Source organism: Manacus candei, unplaced genomic scaffold, assembly GCF_025592945.1.
Source record: "Manacus candei isolate 608988 ecotype Guabito, Panama unplaced genomic scaffold, ASM2559294v1 h1tg000079l, whole genome shotgun sequence".
NCBI lineage: Eukaryota > Metazoa > Chordata > Aves > Passeriformes > Pipridae > Manacus > Manacus candei.
The window spans coordinates 929,956-947,185 of record NW_026138127.1 but is presented as its reverse complement, the minus strand read 5'-3'; the positions used below and the strand labels follow the sequence as shown (position 1 = coordinate 947,185).

General features: G+C 38.2%; 1 protein-coding gene across 2 annotated transcripts in view; it reads left to right on the top strand.

The window, feature by feature from the left end:
* Window positions 1–17,230, top strand: part of SSBP2 (single stranded DNA binding protein 2) — a 135,691-nt gene that overhangs the window by 25,913 nt on the left and 92,548 nt on the right. For both annotated transcript variants that reach the window (XM_051810850.1, XM_051810849.1), the window contains exons 2-4: window positions 5,828–5,900; window positions 10,176–10,237; window positions 11,858–11,942. In XM_051810850.1, the coding sequence (XP_051666810.1) occupies window positions 5,828–5,900; window positions 10,176–10,237; window positions 11,858–11,942 (220 nt within the window). The remainder of the gene's footprint in view (window positions 1–5,827; window positions 5,901–10,175; window positions 10,238–11,857; window positions 11,943–17,230) is intronic.

The following is a 17,230-nucleotide window of genomic DNA, read 5'->3' as shown; positions in this document are numbered from 1 at the left end:
TCAAATTACGTAGTGCTTGCTTTGTGAGGCTGATGGGCACTGCATGACCAGTCAGTGCTGGTCTGGGTCTAAGTCACCCTTGGGGATCTGAGTGTATTATGTTCATGCTTCTTCCTCTTTCTCAGCCTTTTCCAGGTGCTGCTGTAGACAGTTTTTTCTATTCCAAGCAGGCAGCTGCTTTAGGAACAGCTGTAATGTGTAAGATTTCATATACTACTTGCATTAACACCATGTAAAAACCCATTGCTATCCTGTTGAAAGCAGCAGGGAGGACCAGAGTTACCACCTTTGTTATCAGGAAGAGGTGGAATCTCATGTATTTTTATAAAAGTCTCTGCTTACACTTTAAAATACATTTTGTCAAGTAACTAATTTTTTAGCTGCTGTTTTGGAATATATGTGCCAAACATAGGTGCAAAAAGGACAAAGTTGTTTATTTGAAATCTTGGAGGTCATCAGGAAGATCCACCTTTTGATGAAGTATTTGGAAGTGGGTGGAAATTATCCCATTCCAGATGGAGTCTACAGAAGAGTGTTTTGATTTGGCAATACTTTGGATCCATACTAGTTTCTACAAACTGAGACCTGAGACAAAAATTAATATGAAATTCAGCCAGAGTCAGACGAAAGTGAAGTGCGGAATGCTGTGAAGTGTGACATCTTAGCACAAACCAAGATATCCTTAGCAGATGAAAATATGTAAAACCATGCAATTAAGTGCTTATGGGAGAGACTGTAGGCACCACCACTACACACATCTGTGATCTTTTCCAAAAGATGAATGGATACCAGATACCTGCGCAATGTTTAGTTATTTACTGGTGCACAAGTTTAACATGTTGTTGGGAATAGTCAGAGCTTGAAGTCTGCAGGAGTTTAAGTAGCAAAAGTATGTGAAATTAGGACACAAATTTGTGAGCTGCAAGTGTAAGGGTGGACTGGAAAACCCTGCTGTTGTTTTTAATGCTTTTAGAGTAATAGATTGCAACTGTTTTAACACTTGAAGCAATAAATCGAATCAAGGGGAGGGCGACCAGACTTTAAGAGGCATTGTCTCAGGGCATCTTGTGAGGAATCAAGTGGAAGGGAGACTGGAGGTGAGTCTACCTGCCCAGAGTTGTGGTAGGTGAAGGCTCTTCCTGTCTTTAAACCGAGATAAACAAGGAGAAAGGATCAGCTTACCTGAGAAGTACCATCAGCCTAATGCAAGGCACCAAGGCCACTGTTCATTGTAGTGTAAACTCCACCTATTTAGGGGCATGCAAGAATGTTTTCTGCTGTCTACAGTGAGAGGGAGAAAGAAATGGGTGTGAATCATATTGAATCCATTCACTTTTTTTCTGGCTTTGTTTGCAGGGCTGTGCAGGAGCTCTCAAAGCAGTCGGTGCACATTCCCAAACAAACATCGAGTAACTCCTCCTCCGGGACTTACTGTTTCCTCAACCAGTGTTTGGGTTTCATTTCATACCCATGTGTTTCCAAGAAAACCAGTCACGTTGCTGAAAGGATACAGAGGACTAACATTAACATAGATCATGTTTGGAGCTGTAAAAAAAAAGCAACAGACTGGCATGATTAGAAGTTCTTAGAAAGGGCAGCCTGCTGGACTCAGGGTAAAAAACCAAAAATATCAATGGCGTGTAGGTGAAACGATATGCCTGGGAGAGCTGGTGTGCTGGGGGATGTGTGAGGTGAATCACTACAGTGTCAAGGCCATTAATGAAAAAAATATATTAAAAATATAGGGGAAATTATATTAGCATATTGATATGCTAAATAAGAGGAGAGAGAGAGAGTGCAGGGAAAATTACTGTCAGTATGATCAAGTAGGCCAGAAAGAGTGGTTTGGCATACATGTTTGTTAAAAAAAAGAACAAAAAAACAAACTTTTTTAAAATATTGTTTACCATTGTTAATTGAAATTTAGTAAAACCAGCTCATCATCAAGAGCTTCAGAGCAGGTTTTAAAATACTGGATTGATGGATTCAAGAAAATTTGTTCAAGAAACTCCCAATTTAAGATATGGATTCAGTGCTACATTCTCTTTTTTCAGAGAGTGAGGTTTTTATTTTGATTATGAAATGAATGAGATTCTAAGGAGCCTCTGGATTTGAAATGGAGTCTATAGCCCTTTTTGCAAATAACAAGATAGCTCCTTCTCTTCATAGGCCAGAGCAGTAATTTTGGAATACTTGAAGTCTTCTGAAACATGGAGAGGAATTTAAGATTTTCTATGGAGTTATTTTTCATTGTTGTTCACTCAAAATTATGTATGGATATCGATTTGCTAGTTTTTTTATTACTGTTAAAAAACCACATGCCATATGCAGAACTCTCCATACATGAATAGTTTTAAAAAAATTAAGTCTTACCAATCTTAAAATGTTAAATGTATCATGCTGATGCTCAGATCCAGAACATTCTCATTATAGGTACTTTATTTTTTTTACAGCCAGCATCAGATATTAACAGCAAAATGTCTGTTGATGACAGAGGAGGTGCTAGCATCTTAGGGACATTTCTGTGATGTGTAATCTTAGTCTTCTGGATTGGAATTGGGTGAGTTAACCATGTTTTCATCAATGGAAATACTGCTGCAAGGCTTCAGTTGTAAACTCTCGCTAAGCTAATTGCATCTTCCCACCTTAACATGTAAGAATGTCATTCCCACAGCACAGCAAAAGGGATTACTGTTTATTTCCTGGTAATATTCTGATAACTGGTTGACTTGAACCACTTAGATGGTTCATTTCTTTGGAATTCAGTAGGTACTTGTAGGATGTAAGAATGCCTTGTCCAGTTAGAGCAGAAACTTCAGGCAAAGTACACTAGGTTAGCAAAATGAGCTAGACAGTAACCTTTTTTGTTTGTTAATGAAGTGAATGTTTCATCAGGCTACAGATGAATGTGTGCTCTAATTGTCTTGGCTGGGAGTGAGGAATTCTGGCCTATGTCATGTCTTTAAAAAAGTTACTTCAGCATTGTCATAAATTGATTGGAAATATTTTTTCCTCACATTACTCATGGGATGTCAACAAGTATGCAAATGTGAAAATTTAACATATGTCTGCTCGCTGCTTTTGCATGGTTTCTCACACCAGTTTAATGAGTAAAAACTGTCTTCTAAAATGTCACTTCAAACCCAAGTCCTTTATTGTCAAAGACCACCACTGTTACATTCCACCCAGATGTTAAATAGTTTATTCATTTGTTCATTTTACACATTTGAAATGTAGCCTTGTTTTTATCTTATTCTGGTCTGTCCTGTAGTTAAAGTTTGTGTATCTGGTATTTCCTCCTTGGGTTGTCTCTGATGCCTTTCCTCAGAGCATCAGTTTGCATTGATCCTTTTTGCTGCAACACTGTTAAACATTAGTATCTTTCTTTTGATCTCTGTGGTAAATGCATTTATTTCGGAATGAAGTATAACATTGTTGACTTCTGTGAAGACTTCCTGGCAGCATAATAACAGGGGAGGGACCAGAGATACAGATCTAATAAGACTCAAACAGGTTATTTTGTGTTGTGCCTCCAGTCTCACAGCTGTTCGTGGAAGGTGGTCCCGGCTTTCCTTTTTTCCTCCTGGCACAGGAGGCAGCCAGTCCCCTTGCTAGCGTGGGATTTACCACAGGTGGATCAACTTGGAAGCCTAAAACCCAGCATATTTATTGTTTTACTGAAATCTGTCATGTTTACCTCCCCCCCCCCCCTTATTAAATACTGTTTCATTTCACTGCCAGTGTGTTTACCCCAAAAGGTAATAGGGCATATCAAAGAGTTGGAGATGTTACAGTTATCATAACGCTTACTTAGCACATTCTATATGTTTAAGTCAAAGTTTTAGGCCTGTCTTTTTTACAGTGTTAAAATATCTTGGATTTTTGGACCAGAGATGATGGGAACAGGGTAGGGGTGTTGGGCTGGGCTGGAGCTTTTCTGTGTTTCGCAGATAACCTCCAGAGGCCTTGAGGTGAAAGTCACAAATCCCTCTGGGTATTACAGTCCTGTGCTGTCAGTTTGGGCATCGTGGTGCCGTATTTGCTAAAGCTTTCAATACATGGCAGACCTGTGGAGGTGGTGAAAACCCCTGCAATAAACTCCAGGGTTTTGTGCTGTTTTGCTTTCATTTGCGAGGCAGAAAGGATATGATCACACAAATCCTTTTATCTGGACTTCAGGCTTCATGCTTTGATAAGAAGAAAAAAGGGAGTTTTGTAAGACAAAGAGGTGCTTTAAAGCATTACTGGATATTCAGGATGTCTTGACTGTAGCAGAAAAGCGCTTCCACTCTGCCCGTTATGTCTGTCTTAGATTTCATCTACAAATATTTATTGCTTAAGATTTGGATGACAATCAAACTGTGAAGAATTGAGTCAATATCTAAGAGATCCTCTCTCCCCACGGTACTCAGAGTGCAAACTACAAGTCATGTTTGAATATATATATATTTAAGGAAAAAAGTACATTTTTGCTTTTGAAGTTGGACAGAGAGTGAAGTAATGTGTATGTATGTATTGCATGTACAAAGTATAAACAACAAACAAAAATAATTTTTATGGAATGCCTCTCCGAGATTTTAAAATTTCACACTTAGTAGGTCACTGCAATAAGTACTACTCTATCAGTGCCATGATGACAGTGGTCATTGCATGGGGTTTTGAACTGTAACAGGAAGACACATACTCTCCCTCTCTACTGTGCATAGTTAACTGCAAGTTTTCGAATATGATAACTAAGAATGTTTCAAATGAAAATAGCCATGTATCAGTAAGTGCATGCAAGTACATTTTACTTCTTAAAAGCAGTTTAGCTACTAAAGGGCACTCCCTCTCCCTCTTCTTCCTCTTCCTCCTCTTCCTCCTCATCTTCCTACCTTTCCCTTTTTCCCTTTTCCCTTTTCCTCCTGAAATGTTTTATAGATCGTTTCCAATCATTATTATTAAATCATTCTTTTACGCAACGGTTCATTTTGAAAGACTTAAGCGCACAGACAGATGGGAACCCCTCTAGAGAATCAGAGGAATAGAAAGCATTGCTTCTTTGGTTTTCTAATTTAAATCTTGCCTGCATGGCCTGTATCAGTTGGATCTGGTTGCTGTTCCTGCTCCACCGTTCCTGGGCTGCTGCACAGACCTTCCCAGCCCAGGTTGTGCCGGTTGGTCGTTCAGGGAATGAGTCCTCTTACAGCAGTGAGATCCTTATTCCAGCTCTTTGTCTTTCCTTGGAGTTGTGTCTGGAAACGGCTCTCTGGGAAGCTCCTTTGGGAGCTGTAATAGTTGTTTGTAGTCTGAATGAATCTGAAAGCCTGTTTGCACTTCACTCGACAGGTGTGGTGGTACTGCATTGATGCTGGGATTGCTTTTCCTGATGTAGCCTGGGGTTTGTGTGTTCTTTGGATAAACACAGGCTATTTTTCAAGTGTGCTAACAGCTTGACACATTCCATGTGTGAAAAAATTTCCTCTGGAAAAATAATCAGTGTTGCTGCACGAATATCTTGTATTTACAGTAAGCATACTCGTAGAGAGCAGCAGTAGGTCAGCTGATAGTTCACTGGGCACTTGTCCAAATATCATTAAAAATGTTGACATTAAGTAATTTGGGGGTCTAATAATACTTAATTAACTACTATTTAAACACCTCTGGTCAGATTGACCTACATGTCTAGTTTAAAACTTCTGGTACAGGTGATAGATTTGACACGTTCAGTGGGCTGTGCAAGGTAGTGGGATGCACCTTGTGCAGCTTGTGATAATCTTTTGTCTTTAAAGAAGAGGAACAAACAAATGCACAGCACTAAATATTGTCCTTTCTGTTTGTTTTTCAGATTAGCACTGTACGTATATGAATATCTGCTCCATGTAGGAGCACAGAAATCCGCCCAGACGTTTTTGTCAGAGGTACGTTTCCTTGCACGACTTCCCAGTGAGATAAACTTGATTGAGTCTAGGACAACAGCAGTGAGAATACCAGTTTGCCTCGACCAGCACAGGTTTCTCATTCTGTGGAAGCCAGTTTGCCGTGTTATTTTACATGACTTTGTGTAAATGCTTTTGCTGTGGTTTGTTATCCCATTCCATGCTGGGGAAAGATTAATCTATTTTCTCTAATAAATGTGCACTTTAGAGTCAATGGTACTCTCTTTTTATGACCTTTCAAATTACTATTGATATATCAAATTTTGAATGATGGGCCCTTCCAAAATACACTACCAATGTATTTTGAATTCTGCTGTCACACACTATCAGTTCTCCTCTTGAGCATCTCTCTGTGCCCTTACCATGCTTTTAACCACTTCAGTTCTTTTCATCTGTTGAATCACTGTTGCCTATAACCATTTAGATCCTGTTTTTTTAAACATTTTCAACTGCTAATGGAATTTTTACTTTTACACAATAGTTATTTTTTTCTCATAGTCTTTCAAAGGCTTTGTATGAATCTTTTGAAGGTTGAAGTAAATTATGTCTCCTTACCATTTTACATTTGACCTAGGATATAAATGTGTGCCAAATATATTGAGGTCTTTTGGATTTATTGTTGTTTTTAATCTTTCTTTGACAGGAATATTTAAGATAATAATAATAACAGTTGAATAGTGAGCAGAAGTCATGAAAAAATAGGCAAGATGATGTACTAGGAAAATTTGCTGATTCAGCTGATCCTCCTCGAAAAACTAATAAAATTACTATGCTGGTGCTGACATTTTGGAAGTTGAAGAGGGGAGGATGAGAATCCAGAGCGTTGTTTGTGATGCTTATACAAAATTCATGTAGCAGAGAGAAGGAAAAGGGGTAGAATTGTGGTAGTATCAGTTTGAGTTTATCATGGCTAGGCTTCGCGAACGAAGATTTGGGAAGGCTCTATCCACATTTGTTACATGCACGGTGGTGGCTTATGAGGCCAATACGAGACAGACATATCCGATTGCAAAAGGCACAGCAGAAAGACTCCTTAGGTGGAATATTCTGCAAGACATGACTCTTTCTGCTTTGTCTTTTCTCCTCAAGGGTGATCCTACATGCTTTCTCAAAGGCATCAGCAGCGTTATAGATGGTGTGTCTCCAGACCTCCCGATTGGAGGCCAGAGTAGACCAGTTATGTTGGTCAATATGGCCAAGGCTGAGATGTTGTTTCAGGGAGTCCTTGTATCTTCTCTTTGGGGCTCCTCTCTTGCGGCATCCAGTGGCAAGTTCACCATAAAGCAAGTTTGAGTTTATAATAAAGTATATTTTTGACAATTTTTTTTCTCTTCGGTAAAGCAGTGGAAAAATAAGAGAGAAAATAATGTATCATTTTGGCTTTCCCAAAACAGCTGCCATTTGTAAATACTGCACTGCATAAGATAAATTTTGCTCATTTTGTTTTTATGATGTATTTGCAAAATGAGCACTTGGCAGAAGTGTAACTGGTATGACATTTGGATTTCTAGAAAACATTAAATACAGGGTCTTGAAACATAGCTTTTAAAACTAATTCAGTCTTGGCTTACAAAGAAACTCTCAGGTCTGAACAACATAATATGAGGATATAACAAATCTTTCAAATTTAAACTGGTACTATCGAAGAGTTAGCAAACGTGGGTCAGGGACAATTAATGGTGTATAGAGTTGGTGTGAGCTGTGAGTTTATTTACCTGACTAATTAGCAGTGCAGAAGGGTAAATATGGTGCTGACAATACTTATGAGTGGTTGTGTGGCTGTTGGGACTCAGTACCCTCTCTGCTCTGTCATTTTGGGTGGATTTCATTAAAGATCAAATGGTTCAGAGTAGCTCCAAAACTGAATGTATACAGCAGTCAGTAGTATGTATATATGTATAAATGGCAAAGGTTGGGAGCCCTTCCTTAAAGATCTACAAGGCAGTGTGGCTCAGAGTCATGAAACCAAATTAAAAGAAAATTTAAGTTGGATATCATGGAATCCACTCTGATACTGGATAACTTAGAGATAGTTGTCCTGAGTATCCCTATATTTTTGTAATGCTTTGTGTATACTTTGAATTGAATTATGTACATTTCCTTTGAAGATCTGATCCGTCTCCCATGTATTTTCTATCCTGGAAGTTAGATTCTAGCCTTGGAGGAATAATTCCATTAGCCTGGACCAGGTGGGTGGGCATTTCCCAGTTAATCATTCCTTGGCTATGAGTTTAACCGATACAGATGACAGTGAGGGATTTTTTTTGTAAGATTAATAATTCTTTGTAAGTCTCTGTGATCAGACTGACATCTGCCGTGTGAGGCAAGTGTGTAAATATTTTGAAAAAACAAAACAAAAATCCTTGAAAAGAGCCCCAAACTTCCACATTCCCTTCAGGCTTCTTCTCCAGTTGAATTTCTGAAGGTGAAATATGGCCTAGGACATAAGAGGAATTGGGTAATTTCCTCACTAAGCCCTGCTTTGAAGAGCACAAATACGGCTTAGACATAGGGAGGGTGTCCTGCAGACAAAATTTTTACTCTTCACTGATTGATTTTTCAACTTCAGAACCCCCTTTTCCCTTTGATTGTGCAGTGCATCTCTTCATGATGTTATTTTGGAACTTCTCAGAGATACTGTGCATTCCAGATTATTAATATAAGTCTTTCCAAACGATTCCCAGTGCACATGAGGAGCAGTCATGCCTTAGAGAAGTGTTTTTGAAGAATGTGTAATACCTTTGTAGTGGCTTTGGCCTTTATCTTAAATTTTTATTATTTTTTTCAGCCAGTAGTTAAGCAGGAGCTTTTTGAATTATGTTTTTTATATATTAGCTGCTGACATGTGTGAGGAGTATTGGTTCATTCTGCCACCTTACCAAAACAAGTGGTAGTGCCTCAAGGTTATCTTTTAAAAACAATTTAAAACAGCAAAATTGTTTTTGAATAGTTTTATTCATGTAATATATCAAAATTACATTGGGTTTCTTCATGTAAGTGTGAGATTTTCTATATGGATTTTCATATGAGTGCCAACAATATTTTTAGGTGTATGAACAACATGTTGTTCTACAATCTATTGACAGAATTTGTATATGTTTAAATTTCTGAAGAAATCAAATCAAAGTTGAGAATCAAAGTTTTAATCTCCTTTGGAAAGTTATAATATTAAGCTTTTATGTACTTTCACATATATGTATCTTTAAATATCTATCATATTAAGGCTGTTTAAGCATTTAATTAAAATAACCCTCCTTTTGTCTGCCATTACTTCTGTCCCTAGAGAAGAATATGGTTTGTTTTTTTAACTTTTTTTTTTTTTTTAACAAAATTGGACAGGAAATAATGCTGTGTGTTCTTGTAACTGGAGGAATTTGGAGTGCACACAGTGCCCCAGTTTCCACCCAGTTCTGACAGACATTCTTCTGGACAGTGCTATGTGGGCTGTGTTACAGCACAAACTACTTAATTTTGGATTTGAGGACAAGTTAATGACTGGCATTAATAAGATTGTTATATTATTATAGTTTAGATATAGTATTTGGGAAGTATTGCAGAACACAGTCACTGTGATTTATGTTGTCTGATGGGTTCACTGATCAACAGCAGAAGTGTGAAGTCAAGAGTTCTTAAACTGCATTTCCTTTGAAGACAGTGCTAAACAAACCAGGTTTCCTGGGTGGGAATGAAGTCACAACCAGTATAGGCATTCAGGAGAGCTTGCCAGCACAGAAAACCAAGCCAAAAGAGCTTTACATTTTCTCTTGAATGGTGGGAGCCTGGGTTATAACTGTGATGCTGCTTGTAATTTCCACATTGCCTCTGACTAAAGCACTCCTTGAGGATTATAAAACACTGGCTGGCTGTGGCTGTGGGGGGAACACTGCCACCTGCTGAATCCATAACACGGGTTCTGTGCAAATTGCAAAATATTCGAGATTTTAAGGGTACGTTACAATCAGGTTTTTTTTTGGTCATGCGTTTTTTACCTTAAAATAACACACATTGTATTCAGAAACCCCTTCCCCCCCCAAAAAAAAATCTAAAATATGCTTCCCTAGCATGAAAAAAGCTCAATTTCAAGTATCAGCTATATCTATAGGTGTTATAAAGTAATATGACCATCCAGATTGATGATCATAAAGCCTTTCATAACTGTGAAATCTTGTTTATCCTTTTGATACTTGAATTATGTAGTGCCTTTTAGTCACAGTGATCACAAAAATGTACACCTCTGTTTTTATTGTTTTATTTTAGATAAGATGGGAAAAAAACATCACACTGGGGGAACCCCCAGGATTCTTGCATTCTTGGTGGTGGTAAGTACCAATTTTCTTCTCCTCTGATGTTTTAGGATATGTTGAATGCTGGTTCCAGCAACTGGAGGCAAGAAATTCAGGTGAACATAGTAAAAGGAATGGGAGGATGAGAATTAAGAACCATTTTCTTGTTAAGGAATGAAATAACAGAGAATTAGATATAGAGAAAGATACTGATATTAGATACAGAAAAAAAGAAATACTACCTGTGTACTGTTAAAAAAGCATTTTCTGGAGAGAGTGACCTGCATTTCTTTCTTCACCTTCCAGAAAATTTTGCAATTCAAAATTAGTCTGCTTATTCTAAATAATTGCATTTGGGAAAAAAAACCAATATACAGAGCCTCTGTGTGGGTGTGAACTTTCTCAGCCTACAGTCCACAGTTGTGTGTGTAGAATTCTCACAGTCACTGCTGTATAGCCATGGCATTTATTCATTGTCACATTTGAATATATCCAATATGCTTGTGTTTGAAAGAATACAAAATTGCAGAGAACATGTCCAGCTGTCAGCAGTACAGGAATTTACAAGTTTTAAAATGGTCCCATTTGAACCCAACTGATCTGTACAGTTGCATGGAAGGTGGCATAATTTTCACTGACCATTCTTTCATAGCTTCAACTGTGTGATGGCAACCTAGCAAGAAGAATGTGTCCTTTTTATCTCTCATTTCTGTGTTATCTCTAATTTTGATGGTCTGCAGTTTAGTACTCAAATTGTCCACAAGGCCTTGGACTAAGTTATAAAGGATTATAACTTTATAGGATTACAAAGCGGGTGCTGGACTAAGGTATAAAGCGTTAAGTCTAATGACAAATTTTATTATTTTAATCATTCTAACACGCATACAGTTTCATTCCAGAAACTTTGTGTTATATCTGATTTGTGTATAACTCTGAAGAGGTTTAGGGGGAAGACCAATGGGAGTAGGTACCTTAGTTTCCTTTCTTTACGACCCAAGAACATGCCCATCTATTTTCTACACCACAAAATGGTCCATACACCAGATTCTGTGGGAACTTTTGTTTAGGGACAGTATTGGACATTTGCCCAGAGAAGCTGTGGCTACCTCATCCTTGGAAGTGTCCAAGGCCAGGTTGGATTGGGCTTGGAGCAACCTGGGATAGTGGAAGGTGTCCCTCATGGCATGGGGTGGGACTGGATGGACTTTAAAGTCCCTTCCAACCCAAACCATTCTGGGATTCTGTGAACCTTGACATTGGAAGGACTCCCGTCTCTCTCTCCAGTTTCTTTCCTTTCCATGTTATTACAAATCCATCTTTGTGGAGGTTAATTGGAGCAGTTGCCAGAGGGATGAGGTTAAATACAAACTAATACACATTATACTCTTAAGCCATATATATTGGCCTACATTTTTGGTCTGTACTACAGTGGTATTAAAGAAGAGCACTGCTTGCCTCAGAGATCAGACAGCAGGACTTGATTCCTCACAGGTGTTTTACAAAGCTAAATTCTTCCTCAGAGGTGTTTTCATCCCTTGGAGGGAAAGTAATGTGTCTGTTTCTACACAGGGACATGCACGTGGGGGAGGTGTGTACACCATAGAATCTACATGAGCATTACAGTGACGTTGTCACCCTCTCTGTAACTTCTTGCAGTGTATTTTGGGATCTCTACTGTGCAGCTCCAGAAAGACGAGAAACATGTGAACACTCAAGTGAAGCAAAAGCCTTCCATGACTATGTAAGTTTTGTGTCTTTACCACATTTTTTTAGTTGCATGTGATAAAATGTGATGGAGCACAACACGAGTAACTCCTGGAAGCCATCTCAGAGATCAAGATGCTGTCCCAGGTGTTAATGCAGAATAAAGAATATCCTTCTGTACATGGACACATCAGGCTGGTCACAAAGGCAAATGGAAGCATGGATGTGACCTGTCCAAATACCCAATTAGCTCCGCCAGTGCTAAAGAAAAGGCTGTTCAGCAGTTAGAATTGATCCCCTGGCTTCTGCCAGGACCCCACAGCCTGAGAGTGTGGTTGTTCAGATATTTTTGTATCCTGGAGTAAGTCTTCCTCATCCTAATAAACAATTTAGCATCACGGAATTTGTTAAATGCAAAATCATCTGGTCCAAGAGAACGGGAGTATTAAAGGGCAGAAGTTTTATGCCGGTTTTGCTGCCTTTGAGACTTAGTTCAAAACACAGCAGGAATTTCAGTGGTGTTTTGAGGGAGAATAATTCCCACAGTGCAACTGTGAAACCTCTCTCCTTGAGTCTTTACCAGATCTGTCTTAGAAGTACTGTCTAGTTACTGCTGAAATACATTTCTGCAGATAAAATTGAAAACCAACTGCCACAACCCAATGTCTTACAAACACAGATTTGCAACAACAGGAATGAATCAGCTAAGTGACCATTTTCTGTTGTAATGGCTTGGTATCTTACAGTATGTGAGCTAATGGTGATCTTGCCTTCTCTGTAGTAAACAACAGCTTATATTGTAAATGCATGACAGGTAGATCTGTTCAGCATATTTTACCAATGCCTCTTCAACACCCTGTACTTGGTTAAATTTTGAGGGTAACTGGTAAAGGAGCTTGAACAATGTTGCACAGTCAGATCTGGGCTACATTGATCACTAGACATAATTAATGGGGAAAAAAAGGTATCAGAGAGAGGAACAAAGTTTCAAGAAAGTTTTGCACCCACAGAGATGTTAAGGTCAGCCAGTTTAGTGAAACACATTCCTCAAATTGGAAATGAAGTAACTCTTGCAAGTACAATTGCTGTAATAATTTTTACTTGATCTGTTTCAAATATAAAGTTATTGGAAAAGTAAAATATTTAGCAGTATATTTTCAATCCTTGTTTCATTCCCTACAAGGAGCAATAATTTTACAGGAATACTTTAAAACTCTGGGAAAATGACAGTAGAGATTTAAATTTGGGAAGATCAGAATCCACAGCGCAACAGTTCACTTGAATGGGGGACATTGTGCTCTCAAAAGATACTTTTTTAAACAAAAGCCAAAAATCCAAAACCTGTAAATGTTATGAAACAATTGTGAAACGGAATGATCAGCAAGAAAAAATTTTCATTGAGAAAGTACTTGGAAGTCTAAAGAGGAGGGGAGTACACAAATCTTTAAACTCACAAGACTTTCACTGATCAGTAAGTTCACTATTGAATCTAAATTTTGAGGTATACTAAGCTTTTGAGTAAGTGAATCAAAATAGTGTAAAATTTAAAAAAGTTGTCTTATTGCCACCCTTTATGGTTTCTAACTTATACAGATCTTGGACTATTACATGGCTTTACTGCTCAGTTCTGTTGCATTATGATGTGTATTATCATGGTTCAAGAGGAGTGAGAAAATACGAGTTCTGTGTGTGATACAATTTCGAGATTGTCTGAATGTTTAAGTTACTGTATAAAGTCATGCTTGGTGAAGAAAAGATAAAATCATGGCATGATTCTATATGCACATCCGGACAGGATGTGTGCTTATTTTAGATACAATTCAGTTTATTTCGGAAGTTGACTCACCAATTATTTCTAAAACCCGTTCTCTCAATCTTTTAAGGTGGTAGGAAAAGCTTTGCATTATTTTTGTCACAATTGAGATAAACTCATTTAACACCTTGCAAGACTCTTGGTGTTCCTAAGCATCACCTGTTTTTTGCTTAGCAGGACAGTCTGCATCATGATATTTGTGTCCAGTATTTTATGAGTGTGTTGTATACTCATGTTAAAGAACATAAAAAATCATTATAAAATATGACCAAACAAATTTCACAGCAGAGGAAGATGAACATTTATTAAGTGCAATCCTGACCCATGTAGTGTTTTGCCACTGACTTCAGAGGGGTCAAAACTCCACCATCAGTTAAGATCCATCAGGAAGCTGCTTGTCGGATTCAGACTTCTCCACGAGGCCAAGGGGTCTGGTAAATCAAAACCCTGCTAGTCACGTTGCAGGTCAAGTAGAGCATTTGTAGTGGTGCTGTCATATCTGAAGGCTGTAATTGTAAGTACAAAACAGCACAAAACGCTCGTTTATTAATTCATATGAGCAATTCAGAATTTTTTATTAGGCATGCGTTCCACTTGAGCTAAGAAAAATCGTTCCTGCTGAAGGAGTGTGTGGTCTGGGTACACCAGACATGTCATCTCTAGCACTGAGTGGGCTGTGTTAGCTGAGGGAATGATCTTGTCTGTCTTTGCTTTTGTGGAGAGAGAAAGGTTTGAGGATGTTTGATGGAGGAGGAAATCACTTGTGGATGACTTAATGGTTTGTGAAATACTGCTGCCTCCGAGTCAGTCAGGAACACACAGGTTGACTCATAGAATGAATATACACAAAAATGTAGTTTCTTTAAGTTTACTTTAAAGTTCTGCAGTATCTCAACTGCAATTGTAAAAATAATGCCTTTTGAGTTCTCCCTCTCCTTCTCAGACAGCACTTTGTTGCTTGCAGTGCTACAATGCTCATCTTACTGCAAATGCAATAAATAGAAAAGCAAAGGCCTATTCTGGCTTTATAAAGAAGATTTTCTATGCTCATCCCGAGTTTAAGTATTTTCAGCTTCTCTGTATTTGAAGTGGATTATACGTTTATTTTCTATTGAGATTTGCTGTTGGGTATATTTTGTTCTGAGTGAACAAGTTTCTGAACCCATTACGTACATTTATGAAATCTCTTTTAGACTTGAAAAGAGGGATGCTTGGATAGGTTCTGCCTGGAAGTTTTAACATATATGGCATAGAATTGGAAATGGTTTACGTTTCAGGTAACTCAGGAATGGAAGCTGGTGCTTGCACACCCAGCTTCTAAATATTGCATGTGTTTCAGTAGGAGTAGCTTTATTTGGAGCAGAAAAATCCCCGTGATTATTTTCCAGGTACCTGTTACTTTTCCTGGAGGAAAACTTCTCTGTGCTTCGAAGTCTTGTGAAAAATTACATACATTGATGCTCTGAGGCAGAATTTAGTCTTTGTGGAAGAGTTGGTTTGTCTTTCTTCACAGTATCCCAAGGAGATCTCATCATCTTTCTAGTTCAGAGCTTGTTTTTCCAAGTTTTGAGATCTTATAATGAGAGAAGAGAGTTCCAATGTGCATCTTCTTCCACTTCTTCCCAAGCTGAAGACTGAGGGAAAAGGGGAAATAAAACATAAACTGGATTTTTAGCAGCACCTCTACTTCAGAAAACCACAAATGACTATCCTCCTCTTCCTCAAGCTCCTCTTCCTCAGGCCTCGCCACTTATTCACATCTCTGGACCCTCGGTTTGAAGGAGTAGTACCTGAAAAGTCCTTTATTGCAAGATGATTTCTGTACATAACAGATAAGGTATTTTTACTGTTGAGAAGTTCCCGTGCCTCTCTCACCCTCTTGGCAATCAAATTTTTTTCTGTGTGGCATTGGTGCAAAGAAGGTATTTACTATTTCTCACAAGTAGCTATAGTCAAATCTTGATTATTTTCCAGGTAGGGTTTTTACTGGTGTCTTCTCCACAGCTCCTTGAAAGACCACTCTTGGTATGAGCAAGGATCTCTTGTTTGTGTTTATTTCTCCCAAAAGACTTCCAGGTCATTTACAAGATAAGAAAAAAGAGACATTCATTGCCCCAGCGACTGTCCAGTCTCATGAGCTGGTACCACATTTCCGTCTGACTTGTTAGCACAGTTTATGGTGAGCTGTGTGACATACAGCTTGGTTTGTGTGAAGGTTGTAGAGTGTATCAAAGACGATGCTATAATCAGTTCTGTCCAGATTATTCCTTTTAAAGGTTGTAACTATATAAATCAATCTTTTCTAGAAGTTACTGAGGGTAATGTTTGGACACTTGAGATGGCTGATCAGTCTGTGAGATTTTCTTCAGGAAAATTGGGTCCCTGCATTTATTGCTATGTTTTATGGGGAGAAAAATGACCACTTTCTTCCCTGGATTCATCTTCCTTCGGCTGATCTAAAAAGCACTTGCATTCCCTAAATGCCCCAACCCCCCTTAATTAGTCATTATCAGTACTCAGATTTGAGGGGTTATGAATATTTTTATGTCTGTTTTGGACTAAAGATTACCATGAAAAGCCTATGTGACTATTTTCCCACAAGGACTGTTCTTTTTCTAATTTCTTTCAGCTGCTGTCTTCCCTCTCTGCCTTTTGTATGGGGATGGAAGAACTTGCTTTCGCTCTTGGTTTTCTTACCTTCCCCGTCTCCTGCTACTCTGTCCTTCTGCAGGCAGCCTAGTTAGGGCAACTTCTGAGTCCTCACAGGTTTCTTGATGAAAATTGAATTCCAGATCTGGTTTCCAGCTGCCAGTTTCTGTGGAGAATGCATATTAAACTCCTTCTGCTTAAAACAGAAATAAAAAAAATAAATCTCTGCTTTGCTCAGGACTGTTGTACCAAAATCAATGCTGCTGGCCTGAGTTACTTATTAATTCCATACCTGAGTTCCACAGAGATGTGCAAGGCCCTTTACATATTTAGTGATCATCACTAAATCTGTAAAATCACCTTCAGAATATGTTCTTTCAACATATGATTCATCCTGCTATGTAGATATTACCTGTGTCCGTGTAGACAGCGAATTATTTCTTAAAACTAGAAGAAATTAAGTGGCCATGGTATTCTTTTTGTAAGTAATATGAAAATGAAAAACATTTCCTTCTACACATTCATTGTCAAAATAATATCCTTTGGTTTTTGTGTAAATAGCATTCATTTTTAAATAAAATACCTTGCTTTTCTGTTCTTTTCATTCCATGGAGATCATGTCTCACACTGTTCAGGTATATATGTATAGTAAAATGTGTTCTTACATATGGAAGCTAGAAGACTAAAGAAACCTGACATCTGCCTTGAAATCACATATCTGAACACATTATATAGTTAAAGATTGCACAACAGTGAACAATTAATAAATCATATTTTGTGCAGAATATTCTTGATATGTCTCACAAGGTGGTAGGTCCTTTGGTTTCTCCAGTGTGCAACCAGAAAGCTGTAAATGTGAAAAA